The sequence below is a fragment of the Maniola hyperantus genome, chromosome 27 (genome assembly GCF_902806685.2).
Source record: "Maniola hyperantus chromosome 27, iAphHyp1.2, whole genome shotgun sequence".
Lineage (NCBI taxonomy): Eukaryota > Metazoa > Arthropoda > Insecta > Lepidoptera > Nymphalidae > Maniola > Maniola hyperantus.
In genome coordinates this window covers 3,056,734-3,079,558 of record NC_048562.1, presented here as the reverse complement: position 1 = coordinate 3,079,558, position 22,825 = coordinate 3,056,734, and the positions used below count along the sequence as shown (strand labels likewise).

The following is a 22,825-nucleotide window of genomic DNA, read 5'->3' as shown; positions in this document are numbered from 1 at the left end:
GTGTGGATATAGGTTTTTAAAAATCCTGTGGGAACTCTTTAATTTTCCGGGATAAAAAGTAGCCTATGTCCTACCCCGGGATGCAAGCTATCTCTGTACCAAATTTCGTCAAAATCAGTTAAACGGTTGAGCCGTGAAAAGCAGACAGACAGACAGATACACTTTCGCATTATTTGTAGATATGGATTATACCTACAAAGGTTCCTCACATATTGTAATAAAACTAGCTTATGATCGCGATTTCGTCCGCGTGGACTACACAAATTTCAAACCCCTATTTCACCCCCTTAGGGGTTGAATTTTCAAAAATCTTTTCTTAGCGGATGCCTACGTCATAATAGCTATCCGCATGGCAAATTCCAGCCCGATCCGTCCAGTAGTTTGAGCAGTGCGTTGATAGATCAGTCAGTAAGTCAATCAGTCAGTCGCTGTTTGTGATTTGATTATTTTTTTAAACGTTTTTGGTGAAATGATCCTTTGTTATACGTTTTTTGTTAATCATTAGTGAACCCCTTTCCAAGTAAGCCCGCGTCCATCTGAGACTGCATTGTCACTTCCCACCAGGTGAGATTGCAGTCAAAGGCTGACTTGTAATGAAAGAAAAAATATGTACCTGGTAGCCATTTCAACTTGAAGACCCATCTCTTTCAGACTCTTCGCGACTCCCTCTTCGAAGGACTTCTGCTCCCTGTGGTTGGAGATCATTGAATCATAATCGGACCCTCTCTTTCTTAATATCTTCTCCAGCTCTGCGTCTGCGATATTGTCGTGGCTGTGTCTGAAAGGGACAAAACATTTTTAGAGCTTACTTCTTTATCTAACTTTAGACTTGACTTGCAAAAAATTCGCTCGCAGGCCTTGTTTAGTTTAAAATCACTTGGGGCTGGGGACGCCCCGCACACCCGCACAGCCCCCGCGCTGACGCAGTGCGGGATAGCGCGGGTGGCGTGCGTGCATACCCCGATTGCCATCTCGACTTTTCACGTACTATAGGCACTCGGCTTCGCCTCGTTCTTCCAGAATGCTACTTGGCCGTAAACTGCTTTATTTCCGCCCGGCCTTACTATTTACTTCTAAAAAAGGAGAAGGTTCTCAATTCAGCGCATTTTTTATTCTGTTACAAGTTAGCCCTTGATTGCGATCTCATCTGGTGGTAAATGACGATGCAATCTAAGATTAAAGCGGGCTAACTTAGAAAGGGTTTCTACAAGGCTTCGTACTTACTTCTCATATTCGTATCTGGTGACTTTGGAGACGATGAGGCACTTGTCTAGCTTCAGTCGTGGCTCGTTGGAGACGTGTTGCCGCCGACCTGACAGGCGGTCGCACAAATCGGAGCTTTGACGGAGTCCTGCAACAATAAACGGTTGAAATTCGGTCAGGAGAACATAACTAATAAAATTATTTCCTTCTATTAATAAAGACCCCATTATCAGACGCAGTACGATAACGCTGTTACAATAACCGCTTCACAAAGCTATCTTTAGCGATGTATTCCAAACATTTCCAGTGTTTATCTACAGAACCTCTTGACTTGTTTTGTATTGGAGCCACATAACCGATTATATCTGGTGGTTGGTGCAAATATCCGACGGTCGCAAACAACAAACGGGCAACTGTAATTTTGGCATTTTTTTATTTTTAGGGTTCCGTACATCAAAAGGAAAAACGGAACCCTTATAGGATCACTTTGTTGTCTGTCTATCAAGACAGCTACAGAGTGCTAAGTAATGAAACAAGCGTCGGAAGCTAACTGACATTTATTCTAAACTTTTTAAAACTACCTTGCATACCTCCCTTTTTAAGTACAGCAATAATTACCAAAAATACAAATTAATTTGATTACCTCTTACCAATACTTTACAAACCTACTACATTACAACTTTTGTTTAGTGGAGCGTTTGTACGCTCTCAAAGCGCGCGCCGACACACCGGGCGATGGAGGGGCCGGTTGCTCCGAATTTGGCATTTCCAGCGAGTCTTCGTGCCCCGAAAGTTCTTTATTGTCGTGATTCGTGACTGACTGACCATCTGCATCGCCGGGTGTATCCGTGTCGCTTTCGACACCGGCACCGTTCGCAGTAGCAACTTCGTCTGGCTGGCTTGTGCTTGCGCGCGACAAGGTATATCTATTTTTTTTTTATCGGGGCCAACTGGTCCTGGTGTCTACGCCATTCATTACCATTACTTATATTTACCTTATAAGACACCGGGCCTGTTTTCTCCGATATTACGCCTTCCGACCATTTCCTCCCCTTCTGGGTATAATCGCGCGCTAGCACAGCTTCACCGACCCTAAACTCTCGGATTAGGCCTTTGCCTCCCTGCTTTTGCTTGTCCTGTGCCTCGCGGACAGTGGAAGCGATGTCTGGGCGCAATGCATCAAGTCTACTCCGGAGTCTATGCCCTAGTAATGCGACTGCTGGCGAAATTCCAGTTGTCGCGTGATCACAATTTCGGTATTGAAAAAGAAATCTGTGTAAAGCAACGGACACATCCTCGTTCTCAAATTTAGCACGCTTAATAACCTTTTTTACAGTTTTTACCGCGTTTTCCGCTTCTCCGTTCCCTTGAGGTCTATAAGGTGCCGATGTCGTGTGCTTAATACAGTTCTTGAAACAATACGTCCGGAACTCGTCCGATAAAAATGGCGGGCCGTTGTCTGTAACCAATTGGGCACATAGCCCAAATCGGGCAAATATTGATCGCAAAGATTTCACGGTTGCGCTGGCTGTCGTACTTGCCATCTCCATCACTTCAATCCACTTTGAGTGTGCATCTACTACAACCAAATAACGCTTACCAAAACATTCGGCAAAATCCGCGTGTAAACGCTGCCACGGATGCTGAGGGAACTCCCATGGGTGAAGAGGTGCACACGCGGGCGCGTCGCGCACATGCCTGCAAGCTGGACATGAGCGGCAAAGCTCTTCGATATCGTTATCTATGTTTGGCCAATAAACATAATTTCGCGAAATATTTTTCATTTTGTTCATACCCAAGTGTCCCTCATGAAGTTCACTCAGCACCGCTTTCCTTAACCCCGACGGGATAATCACCCTATATTTATACATAAGACATCCTAAATCCATACATATATCATTCTTACGAGCGAAATATGGTTTTTCTACCTCAGAACTGGCAGCCGACGGCCAACCAAACATAACATATTTCGATATTTTACATAGCACGGTATCCTTCTGGATTTCTTTAGAGATCTGTTTATAATTGACAGGCAGGGTTTCCTCTAATAAATTCATATAACTTATATGTTGGTCGAGGCGTGCGGAAGGTCGCTCGTACGATATCGGTAGACGCGATAACGCGTCGGCTGGCCCGTTGTGTTCCGAGCGTACAAACTCGATCGAAAAATCGTAACCCGCCAGTCGAACGGCCCACCGCTGTAACCTACTCGCCGCCGTTTGAGGAATACCATTCTTGTTACCAAAAATAAAGGTTAACGGTTTATGGTCGGTTTTCAATGTAAAATGCCTACCTAATAAAAACTGATGGTGTTTGATTATACCAAAATATATAGCAAGGGCCTCTTTATCCAACTGACTGTACTTTCTCTCAGCTTCGTTCAAAGTGCGAGAAACACAGCTGACCGGCCGCTCCTGCCCGTCCGAGTAACGGTGAGCCAACACGGCCCCGATACCATAGGCACTGCTGTCTACCGAAAGCACGAGCGGTCGCCCTTCCTCATAGTGCGCCAACACCCGCTTACCCAGTAAAGCATTTTTAGCCGCATTAAAAGCCGAGGCACAACTTGAATCCCAATTCCAACGGCAATTTTTTTTTAGTAGTGCATGCAATGGGTACAACATAGTACTTACACTAGCGGCACGCTATGATGGCCGGTTTGACACATTACAATAGTGATGTGGAATGTCAATTTATTCTCGAACAAAAAACAATTAAGTTTTGTTTTTGTACCTGATTAAATAGGTTTAATAAAACAAAAATGTATATGTTTATTTAATTTATTTGAACGAACTGAATATTTGAACGAAAATGAATATACATACTTTATATGCACACAAGAAACATATGAATACAAAAGATACCGAAAAAGGTGCCACAAAAGGCCATAATTAATCAGATTCGTCCATACTACTATTTTCACTGTCGTCACTGCTATCATCACATACATTAATAATTATATGTTCGTTTTCTATAATATTATCTATTTTCACATCTCTTTCATAATCTTCCCTTATTAATTTAACAGTTCTATTCACAACCTTTTCCCAGTCTCCTTAGTCACATGTTCACAAGCTTCTTCTAATAATTTTAGCATTTTTTTTGTGGTAAATGGGGGTTCTGTATTGTGTCTTGCAGCATATCCCTTAATTTGAGCCCACACCAACTCAATCGCATTATACTCACAATGGTAAGGCGGTAACCGTATAACTCTGTGCCCATGTTCTAATGCTATTTCGTCAATGACGTATCGGATCTTGGTTGGTTTGTTTTCTTTTAAAAGACGTACTAATTCCGCTTTTAACATATTCATGTTTGCATCTACGCCATTTTTACGAAGCCATGCGACGATATCAGCTTTCTTTTGGGATTGGGCAGGTGGCTTGTCAATTTGCATCGAGTGGTATGGGGCGTTGTCCATAATTATAATAGATGGTTCAGGGAGGCTACACAACATTGAGGTAAACCATTCAGTAAACTTTTCTCCATTCATGTCTTCATGATAGTCTCCAGTGGTTTTTGACGCAAAAGCCATGAGAGAACCTTCGACAAACCCGTTGATGGTTCCGGCGTGACAAATTATAAGTCGCGATCCTTTTCCTACAGGAACTTTGGAAGTAGATGCTGCTGTGTCATCGTTCCAAGAACGGCCTACAGTATGGTTAGCATTAAGCCATGTTTCATCCAAGAACACAACATTTTGCCAATTTTTGATTTCTTTCACTTGCCGTAAAAAAGTATACCTTGCCATCGCTATATCAAATCTTTCCATCAATATTTTGCGTTTGTTACATTTTTTGTATCGAAATCCAATGGTCTTCAAAATCTTCGTTAAAGAACTTTCCCCACCGAAGAATAATCCAGCTTCCTTCAGTGAATGCACCAACTTTTTTCTTGTTGGATACTCCTTCTGTAAATAGTAGCCGTAAACATGTCTTCGGATAGCATCGGCATCAAAGCTATCGATGCCTACGACTGGTTTTGCTCGTTTTCCTCTTTTTTGGTGTGTGAAGTTTATTTTCTTCTGTGCCAGTCTCGCCATATTTTTTTTTAGTTATCCGTCTAACAGTTCGTTGTCCAATATTAAGCGCATCAGCTACGCGTTCAACCACTGACGTTATAGGTAAAATTGGCCCTCCATTTTGAGCTTCACGATCGAAATAGTTACGAAGGCGTATTAGGAACTCACGTGTCTGACTATTTAGAACAGTTCTCTGCGTACGTTCGGTCATATCGACGAAATCCACAACAAAGGGCTTGAACAGAGTCCAAATTAACGAGCAAGGGTCAACAGTAATGCAGTATCAATATTTGAAATCCAAAGCCAGGTCAAAACTATATCACAATCGCATTGCACTGACAGTTTATACTTTTCGAAGCAACGTCAATTCGAAACTGCTTTGTTTTGCATTGAGCATTGACGCGAGTTTGCCGGAGGTAGTAGTTGTGCTAGCCAGCGATCCTATGTGACGATCGTATTAGATTCCATTTTTAAAAATTTATTGATATTTTTTTGCGATTTCAGAGGTTTGTCCACATAGTGAAAATTGTTCATATTCACAAGTACATTCACCCCTTAAATGGTGCAAACTGATTTTTCTACACTTGTATACATTTAAGAAATCAATTTAATAAATAAATTTTGAGTCCTAAACCTAAAACTACATTCGATAAAATTTATGAATCTCTGCACATCACTATCGTCAATAAAGTAATACAATTATTTCCTTCAAAGTCGTTATCAATTAATACGGAACTTCATGAGCGGACAAACGTCAAACCGGCCATCATAGCGTGCCGCTAGTTTAGATTTGGAATAAACTTGCCATAATAATTGATTAGTCCCAAAAAACTTTTAATTTGAGTTACATCTTTAGGTATTGGGATTGCGTTAATCGCCTCCAACTTTTCCGGGTCGGGATGTAGGCCCTCCTTGTCAATTATGAACCCTAAATAATTTACGTTCTTCTGTAGGAATTTACATTTATTTAGTTTAACCGTGAGACCTGCCTGTCGTAAACGCTCCAATACAGCTCGCAGATTTCTTAAATGTGCCTGTCTATTTTCCCCGGTCACACAGATATCATCGAGAAAAACTACCGTGCCAGGTATTCCACGCAATGTCTCTTCCATCAATTTTTGAAATTTTTCGGGTACGCAAGATAATCCGTAGGGTGTACGGCGATACACGAATGTCCCGATATGCGTGGTGATCGCGGTATACTTTTGAGAGCTCTCCTCGAGTAAGACCTGCTCATAGGCGTGGCGGAGATCAATTTTACTGTATTCGTCACCATTACTTAAATTGGCAAACAACTCGTCGATGCGTGGTAAAGGGTAATAATCTCTTTTCAATTTAGGATTTATAGTAATTTTATAATCACCACAAATTCGGATGTCCCCGTTAGTCTTGATCACGGGGACTATCGGCGTACCGAAATCGGAATGGTCCACGCGATAAATCGTACCGTCCCGTTCAAGCCGCTCGAGTTCCCTCTCGACGCGTTCGCGTAACGCGAGCGGCACGGGCCGCGCTCGGACATACACCGCGGCGGAATCGGTGAGCTGTAATTGTAGCTTTCTATTACAAGTTCCCAACTTCTCACTGAATACTTCGGGAAACTCCTTACATAGACGGGTCACAAATTGATCTTCTTCAATTAATTCATTAATATTTATTTGTGTTATTTCTAATGCGCGGAGCCAATCACGCCCGAGTAACGGCCTGTTACCCCCTTTTATAATATATAATTTCAAATCCTTGGCAACCATAGACCTCAGTTGCACCCGAACTAATATATATCCGAGAGAATCAATTCGTGACCCCGAATAACTACGCAAAATTAAATTATCTTTCACAATTTCTTTATGTTTAAATAATTTCTCATAACACTTTTCGTTAATAGCCGATATCCGACTGCCGGTGTCGATTTCTAGTTCCAGTAAATTATTGTCCACCTTAACTTTAATATAGTACGGTTTGTTACCTTGAGAAACGATGTCTATGTTGAAGAAATCCTCATCCGAACTCTCACTGACCAAATTTTGACACTTCACCTCACTTTGCCGCACTTTCTTGCACATAACCTTTAGGTGTCCGCGCTGAGAGCACTCATCACAGGTAAAATTGGCGTATCTACAACGCCCTCGGTGTTGCCGGCCGCACCGCCAGCACGGCGCACCCGATGCGCCACTGCCACTCGCCGCGCCGCCCGGCCCGCTCACACCACTCGCGCCGACCGCACCGCTCCTGCCCAGCCGCGAACCGCGCGCGCGCTGGCTGCGCGCCGCATGCAAGCCTTCGCTCGCGTCCCCGCCGCCCGCCGGCGGTGCGGTGCCGCCTCCGCTCACCACCGCGTGTCTCTCTGCCGCTTCTAAAGCGAGAGCTAGCTCGACTGCCTTTTTGTAGTCTAAACTTTTTTCGGCGAAAATTCGAGATCTCATGACGTCACTCGATAGGCCCGAGACGAATTGGTCCCGGAGATTCTCTTCTAATCTCGTGCCGAAATTACACGTAACCGCCATGTGTTTCAGGTGCTGCAAATAATCCGTTAATGTCTCGCCCGGTTGCTGTCGTCTTTGTCGAAAAACGTGCCTTTCAGCTATCTCGGAGCGTTGTGGTTCAAGATGGTTGGTGACCAGCTCGGTGAGACTATCAAAAGTCTTATTCTCTGGGTGGTCGGGAGCACAAAGGTCACACATTAATGAGTATGTCGCTTCGCCGACCACAGTAATTAACGTAGGCACCTGTAGTTCCACTTTAATTTCGTTTAGTAATATAAACTGTTTAACACGGCGTACGTATGCCGGCCATTGCTTTGAGGTTAAATCGAACGGTTCGATTTTTCCGATAGGCATATTCACTCACGCGCGGATTATACTTTTATATGCAAAACACTAAGTTTAAATTACTTTTAAAACACTAAAGTAGCCTTACACACACGTTATCTAATTTTAATCAATAAAATTTAAATTTCTCGTCGCCAGTGCTAAGTAATGAAACAAGCGTCGGAAGCTAACTGACATTTATTCTAAACTTTTTAAAACTACCTTGCACAGAGTACTTCCCGTTGACCTAGAATCATGAAATATGGCAGGTAGGTAGGTCTTACAGCTGACATTTGGGGAAAAATCTGAAAACCGTGAATTTAGGGTTAGATCACACAAAAAAAATTAAATTGTGGTCATGAACTAATAATTAGTATTTTCAATTTTAAGTAAGATAACTGTATCAAGTGGGGTATCATATGAAAGGGCTTCACTCGTGCATTCTAAAACAGATTTTTTTTTATGCATCATAGTTTTTGAATTATTGTGCTATATAAGAGGAAAAATCCGAGAACCCATCCCAAAAAAAAAAACCGGCCAAGTGCGAGTCAGGCTCGCGCAACGTGGGTTCCGTATTACAGTCATATTTTGTCGGTATTTTGCACGATAAGTCAAAAACTATGATGCATTAAAATAAATAAAAATCTGTTTTAGAATATACAAGTGAAGACCTTTCATAGCCCCACTTGATATAGTTATCTTACTTTAAAATTGAAAATACTAATTATTAGTTCATGACCTTTAATTTAATTTTGTGTGATGTAACCACAAATTCACGGTTTTCAGATTTTTCCCCAAATTTCTGCTATAAGACCTACCTACTAAACCTAAAGAATATCGCAGTTAGAGTTGAAAAAAGCTCCCCTGTAAAATCTTGTTTCTGTAGATAGCCGTTTTATCTTTGCGACCGTCGATATAGACCCCCAATGGAAAATTACAGCTGGGCGATAACTGACGAGTTATTAGGTCGTTTGTAATCTTATTGTCGTGAAATGCGTCGAAAACAATAATTTTGCTATCGTAATTTTTTTGCGCATATTAGTAACTAGCTTATGCTCGCGACTTCGTCCGCGTGGACTATACAAATTTCAAACCTATTTCACCTCCTTAGAGGTTGAATTCTAAAAAATCCTTTCTTAGCGGATTGCTACGTCATAACAGTTATCTGCATCATGCATGCCACATTTCAGCCCGATCTGTTCAGTAGTTTGAGCTGTGCGTTGATAGATCAGTCAGTCAGTCAGTCACCTTTTCCTTTTATTTAGTTTATTTTATCAATTATGTGTCATTGCTATATCTATCTTTTAAATTCAGTTTTTCAGTGACAGCAACACATTCAACGATTAATTTTTTTTATATATAGAGATTAGCCTAGTTAAATGACTAATATTCCCCTTACCTCTCCAACTAAGCGTCAGGCTTGTGCTAGGAGTAGGTACGACAATAGTGCAACGGGCGGGGTTTGAACCGTCCACCTTTTGGTTTTCAGTCCACTCCTTTACCGGTTGAGCTATTGAGGCTCAACCTAACCCAACCCTCACCCTGTGTGTGCTGTGCCACACATTATCAGTTATACCTAGGGTTAGGTTCTCCCGGCGGCGCCTCTTATACTTGAGCAATAAAGTCAAAAGGACTCGAGCAGAAGAAGCGCCTGTATATTATCTGATATCTAGTTTAAATTATGATTGAAAAGCATCTTTCATATTATACATACGCTTTCAACTGAATCCAGAACAAGTTTCAATTTATCCAATCAACCGCTCGGCCTTGATCTTATTTTTACGAAGTTACTTACGCATGAGCTTTTTAGGGTTCTATAGTAATAAGAAGGAACCCTTGTAATTTCGTCCAATCCGTCTGTCCGTCTGCCTGTATGTCACAGCCAGTTTAAAACTCTGAATATATAAAAGGAAAAGGTGACTGGCTGACTGACTGACTGATCTATCAACGCACAGCTCAAACTACTGAACGGATCGGGCTGGGCATGCTGATAGCTATGATGACGTAGACATCCGCTTAGAACGGTTTTCATATGTATTCCTTTATTTGTGCTATAAGACCTACCTACCTACCTAATTTAATGATTCTAACTCAACGGGAAGTACCCTGTAGGTTTTCTTGACAGACACCATGGACAGACGGACAGACAGACAACGAAGTGATCCTATAAGGGTTTCTTTTTTCCTTTTGAGGTACGGAACCCTAAAAATGTGGTTATAATATGGCCTAAACTGGCCTAAACCAGTCTCATTCTGAAAGGAGAGCCATCCTGAGTAGTGGGCTGGCAATGGGTTGATCATGCTGATGGTGAGTTTTTTAGACAGTTTTTGGGAAAAGCTTTCGTCTACGAAATAATGACCGTCAATATTTTAAGCAACTAGACGGGTTACGGAACCCTCCTTTATGCGTGTGACACACTTGACCAGTTTTTCTTAACGTAACTGCAAAATTATTTACTGCAATGTACTTACCTACTTACTCAATTACTATTTTGTATAAATGTGAAAGTGTGCTTATTTAATGGTTTATTGGTTTGTTGGTTTCACGTCGCAACAGAGCAACGGATAGACGTGATTTTTTGCATGGGTATAGTTTAAGATCTGGAGAGTGACATAGGCCTAGGGACATAGGACTATCCCAGAAAGTCAGAGTTCCCACGGGATTTCAAAAACCTAAATCAACGCGGGCGAAGTCGCGGGCATCAGCTAGTTAGGTATAAGCATCTAAAATTATAGTATAAGCTGTGATAGCCTAGTGGTTAGGACGTCCGCCTCCTAATCGGAGGTCAGGATTTCGATCCCGAGTACGCACCTCTAACTTTTCGGAGTTATGTGCGTTTTTAAGTAATTAAAATATCACTTGCTTTGACGGCGAAGGAAAACATCGTTGGTCGAAAACCTAGTTTGTCCTTGAATTATCAGTTTATCCAAATGTAGAACGTCACAGCTATTAGGGGATAATCAATAACTAATGATTAGATTAGATACCAATGTCCCCTGGTGTTTTCGATGATCGATGTAATGCGTACTCGCTTTGACAAAGTGCGTGGGAAAATTACCTATATATTCTATCTGCGGAAAGCAGGTAATATAGCGCTACTATAGCGCTATCTGTAACGTTTTTTTTTTAATATTATAGACCAAGTTGTGATAGCCTAATGGTTAGGACGTCCGCCTTCTAATCGGAGGTCGGGGGTTCGATCTCGGACACGCACTTTTCGGAGTTATGTGCGTTTTAAGTAATTAAATATCACTTACTTAGCGGTGAAGGAAAACATCGTGAGGAAACCTGCATGCTGAGATTTTTCCATAATGGTGGTGTGAAGTCTACGAATCCACACATGGCCAGTGTGGTAGACTATGGCCAAAACCCTTCTCACTCTGAGAGGAGACCCGTGCTCTGTAGTGAACCGGCGATGGGTTGATCATGATGATGACTACAATTAGGCACCTATCAGGGTTGTTGCAGATGCCAATATTTTGACATCGGATGCGAATTATTAGAAGTTCACATCCGCGGATGCGGATGTCTGAATTGATGCGAATGTTCCGCATTTACGTATACGGATGCGAGTATCCGTAACCCAGTTGGGTACCATTGTACACTGATTGGTCAGTTAGCGAACGAAGATATCAACTAACAAAAACGAGCGAGGCACGCGCCACTCTGGCCCCGCCTACTTTCTTTACAGGTTTTGTTTCTTGTTGCAAATATGAATCCGCATCCGTAATAGCTCCGCATTAATTGATGCGGATGCGAATATCCGTAACACCCCTGGCAATAGGGCATAGGTATGAAAAATAAACAGAACAAGTCAAGTACATAGTGATCTGTGAGAATAATAGAGTGTTTTTGTTTGTTGAACTTCAATTGATGTTAATAGAATACATCCACAATTTCTATTTATAACAATATGTTATTGAACAAAACTGTAATGTTTATCTAGATCATAACAAAGTAATTACCTACCTATCCTTTATCTTCTCTTATTTGTTTTTACTTTAAATAAATAAACTACGTACCTACTTGTACAAATTTATAAAAGGAAAAGGTGACTGACTGACTGACTGATCTATCAAGGCACAGCTCAAACTACTGCATGGATCGGACTGAAATTTGTGATGCAGATAGCTATTATGACGTAGATATCCGCTAAGAAGGGATTTTTGAAAATTACACCCCCTAAGGGAGTAAATGAGGAGTTCAAAATCTGTATAGTCCACGCGGACGAAGTCGTAGGCATTAGCTATTTTATAATAAAACAAAAAAAAGGACCTACAGTCATGTGATTATGATTAGATAGCTTAAAGATTGCTCTAATCTCTACTGAGATATGAACATTCGTAAAAACATCTTTAATCTAACAGAGATATTTTTGTTATTTAAATTCTTTATCCATTTTTCTGTTCCGTGCATATACCTAATTCTTAACTAAGTTTCAACTTTTTAGGTGATGAAAAATCTCCTTCTAAAGATTGATGTAGGTACATTATTTTCTGCGGCATACTGTACTAGTTTAGCATTCACTATGTGAATAGCAGCTATGAAGGATTTTATAAACCTTCCATCTACAAATGCAGATCTAATCAGTATTAGTCAGTATCATAATATTGTTATTGTTAATTATTATTGCCATTCAGGAGTTGTCTATTTGCAATATGATAACATAGATTCAATCATAAACAGGAAGAAATAACTCTTAAGTACTTACATGAAAGTACTTATTTATGCTGACACTAGCTTATGCCCGCAACTTCGTCCACATAGACTACACTAATTTCAAGCCCTTGTTTTACCCCTTTAGGGATCAAATTTTCAAAAAAAAATCATAGCAGATGTTTTCATAATAGCTATCTACATTCTACATGCCAAATTTCAGCATGATCTGTCCAGTAATTTGAGCTGTGTGTTGATATCAGTCAGTCAGTCACCTTTCCCTTTTATATATTTAGATGACAGTCCTATCATATGTTATTAAGTAGATTAGCCTAGTGCCTAATTCACAATTTATGAAATCTAATCTCATATAACACTTGTCCTTTGCAATTACATTACATATTGAAACAAATACTTAAAAGATTTCCTTCCATTTTATTTCATGTTTAAGTAAATGCAAAAGTACCTAGGTAAATGCAATGCATAGGTACATTGTAAGAAGTCACTTAACTACCTAGGTACCTATAAATCTAACATTCACTTGATACAAAACTCAACTTTATCAGACTTATGTACTTACTCAAAAACCTGTCTAGATATTCTCGAAAACCTGTTTTGCACCTATGTAATATGTTGCACATATTACTAAATTGCCTGCTTCATATTCGTACATTTTGAAGATAATAAGTATCCTACCTAAGGTGGTTAGGGTTAATGTTACAAAATAATTATAACGATAAAAATTTACAATCAGACCATATCACGTCAACTGAGTGTGCTAAAATTTAATTGCAAAAGTTTATCTAACGGCAATAAACAGTTATTTCGTGCTGAAAAACTGTTCTGTGACGCCAAACTACTTGATAAGTTTCTAGTGATAAAATGATAAAAAAATATACTTACGTCTTATTCCCTTGGCTATTGACACTGTGAAGTTGTTTAGCACTGACATTTTAAACACTTATCCTTATAGAAATCGTAAATAAATATAAATTCCTTATCAGTTATCACTGTTAACAAAGTAGGTATCGAACGTGCATTCAGTTCAAAGTATATGAATGAACTGAAATTACAGAGGCGTGGCAGTGAAGATAAGTTCGTTTCGAATGTTTATTTATCAATAATCTACTGATAATTTCTTATTTTTAATAGAAATGATTAAATTCGCTTAAATCTTTTAGATATAACCTCGCGTTTTTAAGATATCGATTGTCGAAATTCAAGCAATTGTGCCAATTGTGGTAGGACATGTGACATTCGATTTGTCGCATCCACAGATCACTATACATATACTAATACTCTTTGTGTGAAACTCTTTTGAACTCAGAAAAACCGGCCAAGTGCGAGTTAGGCTCGCGCAACGAGGGTTCCGTAATTCAGTCATTTTTTCGACATTTTGCATGATAACTCAAAAACTATGATGCATAAAAATAAATAAAAATCAGTTTTAGAATGCACAGGTGAAGAACTTTCATAATGATACCCCACTTGATATAGTTATCTTACTTCGAAAATTGAAAATAAGTACTAATTATTAGTTTATGACCACATATTTTTTTTTGTGTGATGTAACCACAAATTCACGGTTTTCAGATTTTTCCCATAATGCTAATAGCTATAAGACCCCACCTTCCTGCCAAATTTCATGATTCTAGGTCAACGGGAAGTACCCTGTAGGTTTCTGGACAGACAGACAACAAAGTGATCCTATAAGGGTTCCGTTTTTCCTTTTGAGGTACGAAACCCTTTTTGAAGCTCTTTTGGCACTTGACATTGACAGGTCGGGCGTAGTTGCAGAACAAAGGCTGCCAGCGAATAAAATCTCCTCAATTTTACGGAATATATTGACGGTGTAGAATATCGAGTAAGTTTTATCTAATTTTAACTCAATGAAAAATTGGGAAAACTCCCTTCCGTACTCCCGTCCCTTTTTAACTCTCTCTCATCTCTGCTCATATTATTTGAAAATTTCAATATTACTAGGAACTTGTAAACTTCAAAGAAGCATCACGATAGAGTTTAAAGTTTCACTGGGCCCCTTTAGATTGGGGGCCTGGCTCGAGGATATCTATGAGAAATCTTAGATGAAGGTTTTTTGACATAAGTAACTATCATTTTTAAATGTAGGTAGGTACTATTGATAAGTATTGTTGGTACCAAGATGAATGAACTATGAATCTACTTTAACTGTTTTGAGATTGGGAAAACTGTAAATAAAACACACATCAACTAGGTTCTTATATATTATAGTTCCATTATAAAACAGCTAATCAACGATACAAGCAATAAATAACTTTAACAACACTTTCCACTTGACTCATTAGTCGTTACTTATAGCTGAGAGAATTCTTGAAAAAAAAGTTTTTTTTTACTCTGTGACAATATTTCGTCCAAATTAAGCTTCACCGCTTTCAAGAATACATTACAAAATCATCACATCACTCATTGTATATTGCAAGTATAGGTATACCTATGTTTACGCCATTTATTATATTTGCAAATAATCTATTATATACACACATACGCACATTCAAACTCACACATAAACATGTACGCAATGACATTTCCTTTCAAATTCCCCTTCAGTCCGATTCCGCATTCTGGCGCTTACGCACGCTGAAAACCGCTCCTGTTTTGCACAACGAATGTGCCACGCAATTAAAAACACCCGCTCCGCTCCAAAAAGTGTGTAAACTCGCGAAATCAAGTGAAAACCGCAACTAATAAATAAACGCTAATTAATCCGCTAAAATAAGTGATCTGAACAAACCGTCAAGCAAAATAGGTACCTATAAAAAGTGCAAAATTAACCTATGACGTGTACATATTATCGCTAAACAATCTTGCTATCGAAACCCCTTAATTAAAATCAGTGCAGCTAAGTGTATCGGAAGGTCATCCCAAAGGTCATCATCAGCAAGGAGCAGATCCCACTCACCAGCGACCGCCTGAAGCTCAGGTAACCCACAATCCTTGTGGTTCCATCGACCGGATTTAATCCTTGTGGTTCCATCGACCGGATTTAATCCTTTTGTTCCATCGACCGGGATCCGATCCTTTTGTTCCCATCGTCCTGGATCCAATCTGTTCCCTAACTATCCCGTTTGACCTTTAAACCTTCCATATTCCCTCAAAAAACACTTACAACAAAACACTGAATACGCTATTTATATATTCCAATACTTATTTCATAGGTAAGAATCGAATCACGCTTCATACATCGAGTACCGAATTTATTAAAAAATATACAATTTTTTTGTATATTTACGCATATTTGTGTTCAGATCATCGCATTATATTATATTAACGCATTATATATAATTATTTACATGTATTTCTCAGTATCTTAGGTTTTAAGTTGTTTTTTTAATTCTACCTGCATTCCGTTCGATAAATTATTCTTTGATCCATAATTATAATCGACCTTATTCGCTTGAAATAACGCTTACTATCGTATATCAAAAGTCAAAATGGCTAAGACAAAGGAATCAACTAATCTAGAAATCGTTAAATTGGAAGCAAAAAGGGAATTTTTATTTCAATCAGTTCAGCAAATTTATGATTTGTCACTTAAGGTGAGTGACCACGCACACAGAACGACTTTCATGTCCCGCATTCAATCTTTGGAGAAATTACGTCTAGATTTTACTACGAATTTAGATGAATTAATTTCAGCCTATTTAAACTCTGACCCTAAGTATGTTCCAAACTACTCCGCTCTTGGTGCGTTTGATACATTATACTGTCAAATACAATATACGTTTAATGAGATTAAGACCGAGTCCACCACTTTGTCTCAGTGTGATAATCAATACAGTTTGTTAAACAAAAAGTTACCTCCGATAGATTTGAAGAGTTTTGATGGCAACCCTTCAAAATGGACTATTTTTTATGAAAATTTTGTGAATCTTATTCATAATAACAACAGACTCTCTGACATACAGAAGGTTCAATACTTGATTAGTTGTTTAACTGATAAGGCGCTCTTAGTCTGTTCAGGAATCCCGCCTACATCTGAAAACTATCTTATTATATGGAACGCATTATTAGAAAAGTATCAAGACACGAGGGTACAGGCAGCTCAATATATTGATACAATATTAAATTGTAAACAAAATCAACCGCTCGAATCTTTTGTTGATCAATTCTGCTCTGCGCAAGCAGCTTTGACACGTTTACCTATTAAGAATTTGTCAGATTTTATGATAACGCATATCGCACTCTCGAAATTAAGTAAGGAAACTGTTTCATTGTTCGAACAGACGCATAAACACGTTGAAATTCCTACTTTTTCTGATTTAAATACATTTTTAAAAGAACAACTAAAGATTCAAACTTTGCGAAGCACTCAAGTTCATCAAACTCCCAATAAAAAACCTATTTCTTACAAACCTAAATTGCAAACTCAAACGTATACAAGTACAGTCGGCAACAACAATTATAATTTAAATTCGCAAAATATTCAACGCACTTGCATTATATGCAAAAATCAAAACGCTCATCCGCTCTATAAGTGTGAGGTTTTTAAAAGCCAAGACGCAAAAACTAGACTAGATATAGTGAGGAAAAATAGATTTTGTGAATTCTGCCTAGGTTTTCACTTAAAATTCCGCTGTAAAAGCCAGGGAAGGTGTGGAAATTGTGCATCTAGCTCACATCACAGCCTTTTATGTAGCTCTTTTTCTAGATCTAGGTACGAACCTGGGACCTCACAGTCGCAAGCCCCCTCTTACTCACAGAACCGCTATGGTGCGAATAATAGCAGCGCTCCGATGCCGCCGCTACCGCAGAACGAGAGATCTAGTGATTTAACAAAAATTACAGCACCGCCCCCCGCGTCTCACACTCAAACAACTAGTCCTACCGAATTAGCACTGTCGGTGACCACGTCTTCGGGCAATTATTTAAAAAATACGACCGTACTTTTACCTACCGCCACAGTGCATGTATATAGTAACAATACGCAATACCCTATCCGCTTATTTTTAGATACAGGTTCAATGACTAATTTCATATCGAAAGAATGTTGCCAACGTTTAAATTTAAAAATTAAATTCGCTCCGTCAGTTGTAAAAGGCATTGGTCAAACAGAAAGTACATCACTGGGATTTGTAACTTTTAAAATTTATTCTCGCTTTGATCCACGCTGTTTTTATACTATTAGCGCTAGGGTAATAGACACAATTACCGACCACTTACCTAACGCTCACATCGATGTCTCCCAGTTGAAATTTTTGCACTCATTACCAATGGCTGACGATAGTTATCACACTCCTGGACCAATCGATTGCCTGATAGGCAACGAATTGTTTCCATTTTTAATTGGATGTGACAAAGTAGTCTCACCTAATTCTTCTGTTGTTGCAATTCAAAGCACGCTAGGTTACATTCTCATGGGGAAAGCGGATTGTGAACCTCGCCACTCAACTCACCACTCTAACGCTGATAAAACATTTTTATGTAATGTAGACGCACCTTCACTCGAAGAAATTACTGAACGCTTTTGGTCATTAGAAAACGTACCTAATAAAATTCACATAAGCCCAGACGATGAGGCATGTGAACGCATCTTTAAAGATACTTACTCACGCGATGAAACAGGTCGATATACTGTTCATTTACCCTTTAAAGATGACCCCGCTAAACTCGGCGACTCGTACTCGATTGCCAAACACCGCCTTCTTCAATTAGAGAAGAAATTAAACGCTAATCCCGCTCTTCGAAAAGATTATAACGCAACTATTCAGTCATACATTGACAAAGGTTATCTCACTAAAGTAGATAATCCTTCACGCGATATAAATTGTTATTATATTCCGCACAGAGCTGTTTATCGCCCTGATAAGCAGACTTCTAAGACTCGCATTGTTCTTAACGCTTCCAGTCGGACTACATCCGGAAAATCGCTTAATGATTTATTATATGTAGGTCCTAACTTACAGAATAATATATTTGAACTCTTAATAAATCTACGATTATTCTCAATTGCACTAACCGCAGATATTGAAAAACATTATTTCCAATTGAATTTAACGCCCGAGCAGCACTCTTTTCAAAGGATTCTTTTTAGATTTGACACTGATCAATCTATTGACACTTATAATTTCACTGTCGTCTCATTTGGAGTATCTAGCTCACCCTATCTCGCCATGAGAGTAGTGCGTCAGCTAGCTGAAGATAGCATTGACAGGTACCCGCTAGCAGCTAATGAAGCCACTAATCACATGTATATGGACGATTACATAAACTCAATCGATGGTTTTGAGAAAGCCAAAGAAACCTATCATGAAATGGTTAATATGTTCAACGCAGGTGGTTTCAATTTAACTAAATGGATCTCCAATGACACCAAACTTCTCAGTGAAATTCCTAGCTCTCATAAAAATCCGCAAGCAATTAATTTTGATTCAGATGCTCAAGATGTTACGAAAATAGTAGGTATGCAGTGGCATCCTAAACTCGATACTTTCACTTTTAAAATCAACGCAAATGAGAGTCCTCGCGATTATACAAAACGCTTAATTCTTTCCATTACCGCTCGCCTATACGATCCTGTTGGTCTAATAGGTCCAGTTACCGCTTTTATGAAACTTCTCGTCCAAGAATGTCGGAAATTAAATCTCGCCTGGGATACACCAGTACCCAGCTCGATCGCTCAACGATTTGAACAATTCTGTAAAGAACTACCGCATTTAGAAAAAATTAAAATTCCTCGCCATGTTGGTATGAACTCTGAATCCCATGTAACGCTTATAGGTTTTTCTGACGCTAGTGAAAAATGCTATGGAGCCACCGTATACATACGTGTGAGCCCAGATGAACATTCGCCTGGAACTGTTCATTTACTCGCTTCAAAATCTAGTGTCGCACCGCTTAAGAAGACATCACTCGCTCGCCTCGAGCTTTGCGCATCTCTTCTATTAGCAAATTTAATCAATTTGGTACGCGAAACTCTTAGTAAACGCTGCATAATAAATAATATTTACGCTTTTTCGGACTCAACAGTAACTCTTACATGGATTCATTCTCCCGCATATAAATTCCACACATTCGTCGCTAATAGAATTACAGAAATAAATTCAAAATTACCTTCTGAACATTGGTTTCACGTCAACGGGTGCGAAAATCCCGCTGACATAATATCTCGTCCAATCACGCCTAAAGAATTATTAGAACGCAAACTCTGGTTTAACTCTCCTCAATAGACGGCGCATCCTATATCAAAATGGCCCGTTACGCCTTTTCAAGTAAACGCTCACAATGAAGATCTTGAAGAATCAAAAACTACTGTTTTAGCAGTTGAAACCTCTGTTTCTAACGCTCAACATCCAATTGAAAATTTAGCCGAACGCTCTTCTAGCTGGTCTAAATTACTGCGCACCATGGTTTACATATTAAGATTCTCTAAACGCAAATTAAATGAAATTTACACTCTCATACAGTCCAATGCTCATAAAAATTTCATAGAGAATCGTCTCGCAGAACATCGTATTCAGTTTAAGCATAGTCCACCTTATGGCCCTCATTTCAATGGCCTCAGCGAAATTAACGTTCGCTGTGTGAAAACTCATTTGTATAAAGTTATAGGGACACAAATCCTTACTTATGAAGAATTGAATACAGTTCTAGTTCAAATTGAAAACTTATTAAATAGTAGACCATTATGTACTCTAAGTTCTGATCCGTCAGATCTTTCCGCGCTAACGCCTAACCATTTTCTCAATCTCACTCCCGCAAAGTATTTACCTGTCGAGGATTTATCAGATATTCCCGACAGCCGCTTATCGCGCTATCAATTACTAACTAAAATCACTTGTTCTTTCTGGAAACGTTGGAGCCAAGAATATTTAACTTCTCTACAACACAGACAGAAATGGAATACTCCCTCCAATCCTGTAGGTCTTGGAGCTGTTGTTGTTATCAAAGATTCTAACGTTCATCCCCTTTGCTGGCCTTTAGGAGTTATAGAAGAACTCTATCCAGGGAAAGACAGTGTAATTCGAGCAGTCAAAGTTAGAACGCGTTCCGGAAACTACATCAGACCAGTAGTACGGATATGCCCTCTACCTTCTCAATAGGCTGCTATTAATTCTACTAACTCTATTAATTAATTTTAATTTTTTAATTTTGTTTTTTTAACGCTTTAATTTTATCACGCTTTTCGTTCTGTTTAGAGGCTTGCCTCTAGGCCGGGGGAGTTGTTTACGCCATTTATTATATTTGCAAATAATCTATTATATACACACATACGCACATTCAAACTCACACATAAACATGTACGCAATGACATTTCCTTTCAAATTCCCCTTCAGTCCGATTCCGCATTCTGGCGCTTACGCACGCTGAAAACCGCTCCTGTTTTGCACAACGAATGTGCCACGCAATTAAAAACACCCGCTCCGCTCCAAAAAGTGTGTAAACTCGCGAAATCAAGTGAAAACCGCAACTAATAAATAAACGCTAATTAATCCGCTAAAATAAGTGATCTGAACAAACCGTCAAGCAAAATAGGTACCTATAAAAAGTGCAAAATTAACCTATGACGTGTACATATTATCGCTAAACAATCTTGCTATCGAAACCCCTTAATTAAAATCAGTGCAGCTAAGTGTATCGGAAGGTCATCCCAAAGGTCATCATCAGCAAGGAGCAGATCCCACTCACCAGCGACCGCCTGAAGCTCAGGTAACCCACAACCTAGCTATAAAATTCTAAGCCATTTCGGAATACTCATCAGGCTACAATTAGGACTTTTCTTATATGTATAGTAGGGGAGCCCAAGAGGCTAAATAGGGATTTACTCGAGCTTCGTAGGGACCTATTGGATTGTGAAGATTAGATGCTCCAGGTCCACTTGCCACCAGGTCTAATTGCAGCCAAGCGCGAATGTATATTTATTGAGCGCGTCAGATATTGAGAAGGGATGTTAAGTGAGCCCTCATGTAGCTCCTATTCAATAGACTGACGATTTGGACGCAACCAAAGTCAGAGCCGATATTTAAAACTTTGTAACTCTCCCATTTCCTCATATCACGCTCAAATTGTCAAATTATTGAAATGTACACTTTTCTGCATCTAATTAACTTACCTTACCTTAATCTGACGCGCTCGAGTAAATCCCAAAATCCCCGTTTGGGCTTTAATTAAACTTTGATAAAATGCGATTCAAATTAATTTCTGCCCGTTATATTTTACGACAAATGGAAGTACATACTTGAAAGTAACGAAATGTACTACGGTTATATATTACTTATGCAGAATTTTAGAACATATAGGCGCAAAAAGGCCGCCAAATATTCTTGTCTAGCCTTTTTTGGGGCCTTAAGTCCCAATTTCTAAGAATGTGCAGTTTTGTCATGAAATACAATTAATGTCAAGACGAAAATAATGAAAATAATATTATTTGGGAATATAAATGTCATTTCATTTATGAAAAATTCTTAACTAGGTACATGATCGTTGCACTAATTTGGAATTTTTGCTGTAAACAATTCATTTTGTAATTGAATACGAGTAAAAGGAATGTAGAAGGAAAAGTTAAAGGGACAATGTGGCTGATTCCGTTGAACACAATCTCTAAACTAAACTAAAATGGCACGTCTAAATCTATTGCTATTCCTTTCATAATGTTGCTTGCGGAAAAGGATAGCACTACATTTAGACCTGCTAATTTAGTTTAGTTTAGAGATTGTGTATAAGAGAATCGGCCCCAATATCTATTGGGTATAAAAAATCACTAGATTAAAATATTTTACTAAAAATTGCGGATTGTCCCTAATTATATTTTTTGCACGATTATTATGTGTACATTAAAGAAATTGACTAGAGGTTTTTTTTTTTGAGTATATCATAAATGGTGATTTTGCAAAAAAATTGGTGTTCAAAAAATACCAAGAATTTGTTACATTGAAATGTAATAACACTTTTTTAATCTAGCAAATAATGTAATATAATATTTTGTTAGATAAAAAAACTATAAAAAGGATGATAACAAAAGACAAAAAAAAAAAAAAAAAAAAAAAAAAATTCCGACGAATTGAGAACCTCCTCCTTTTTTTGAAGTCGGTTAAAAATGTTGTTAATGACATTTTTAATGACTAAAGAGAAACGAAATTCATATAATATAGCTGTTTTGTAT

General features: G+C 38.9%; 1 protein-coding gene and 1 long non-coding RNA gene across 2 annotated transcripts in view; both read right to left on the bottom strand.

Moving 5' to 3' along the window:
* The window catches only part of Nadk2 (NAD kinase 2, mitochondrial), a 30,454-nt gene extending 16,544 nt beyond the window's left edge, over positions 1–13,910 (bottom strand). Inside the window, exons 1-3 of the mRNA XM_034982741.2 lie at positions 13,591–13,910; positions 1,225–1,351; positions 614–778 (exon numbers count right to left, since the gene is read on the bottom strand). Of these exons, the coding sequence (XP_034838632.1) occupies positions 614–778; positions 1,225–1,351; positions 13,591–13,639 (341 nt within the window). The 5' untranslated portion in view covers positions 13,640–13,910. The remainder of the gene's footprint in view (positions 1–613; positions 779–1,224; positions 1,352–13,590) is intronic.
* A 1,004-nt stretch (positions 13,911–14,914) lies between these two features.
* Positions 14,915–22,236, bottom strand: LOC138404349 (uncharacterized). Its single transcript, XR_011238336.1, has 2 exons — positions 21,385–22,236; positions 14,915–15,157 (listed from the first exon to the last, which is right to left on the bottom strand). It is a non-coding gene; the product is annotated as an uncharacterized lncRNA (long non-coding RNA).
* Positions 22,237–22,825: the final 589 nt, after the last annotated feature.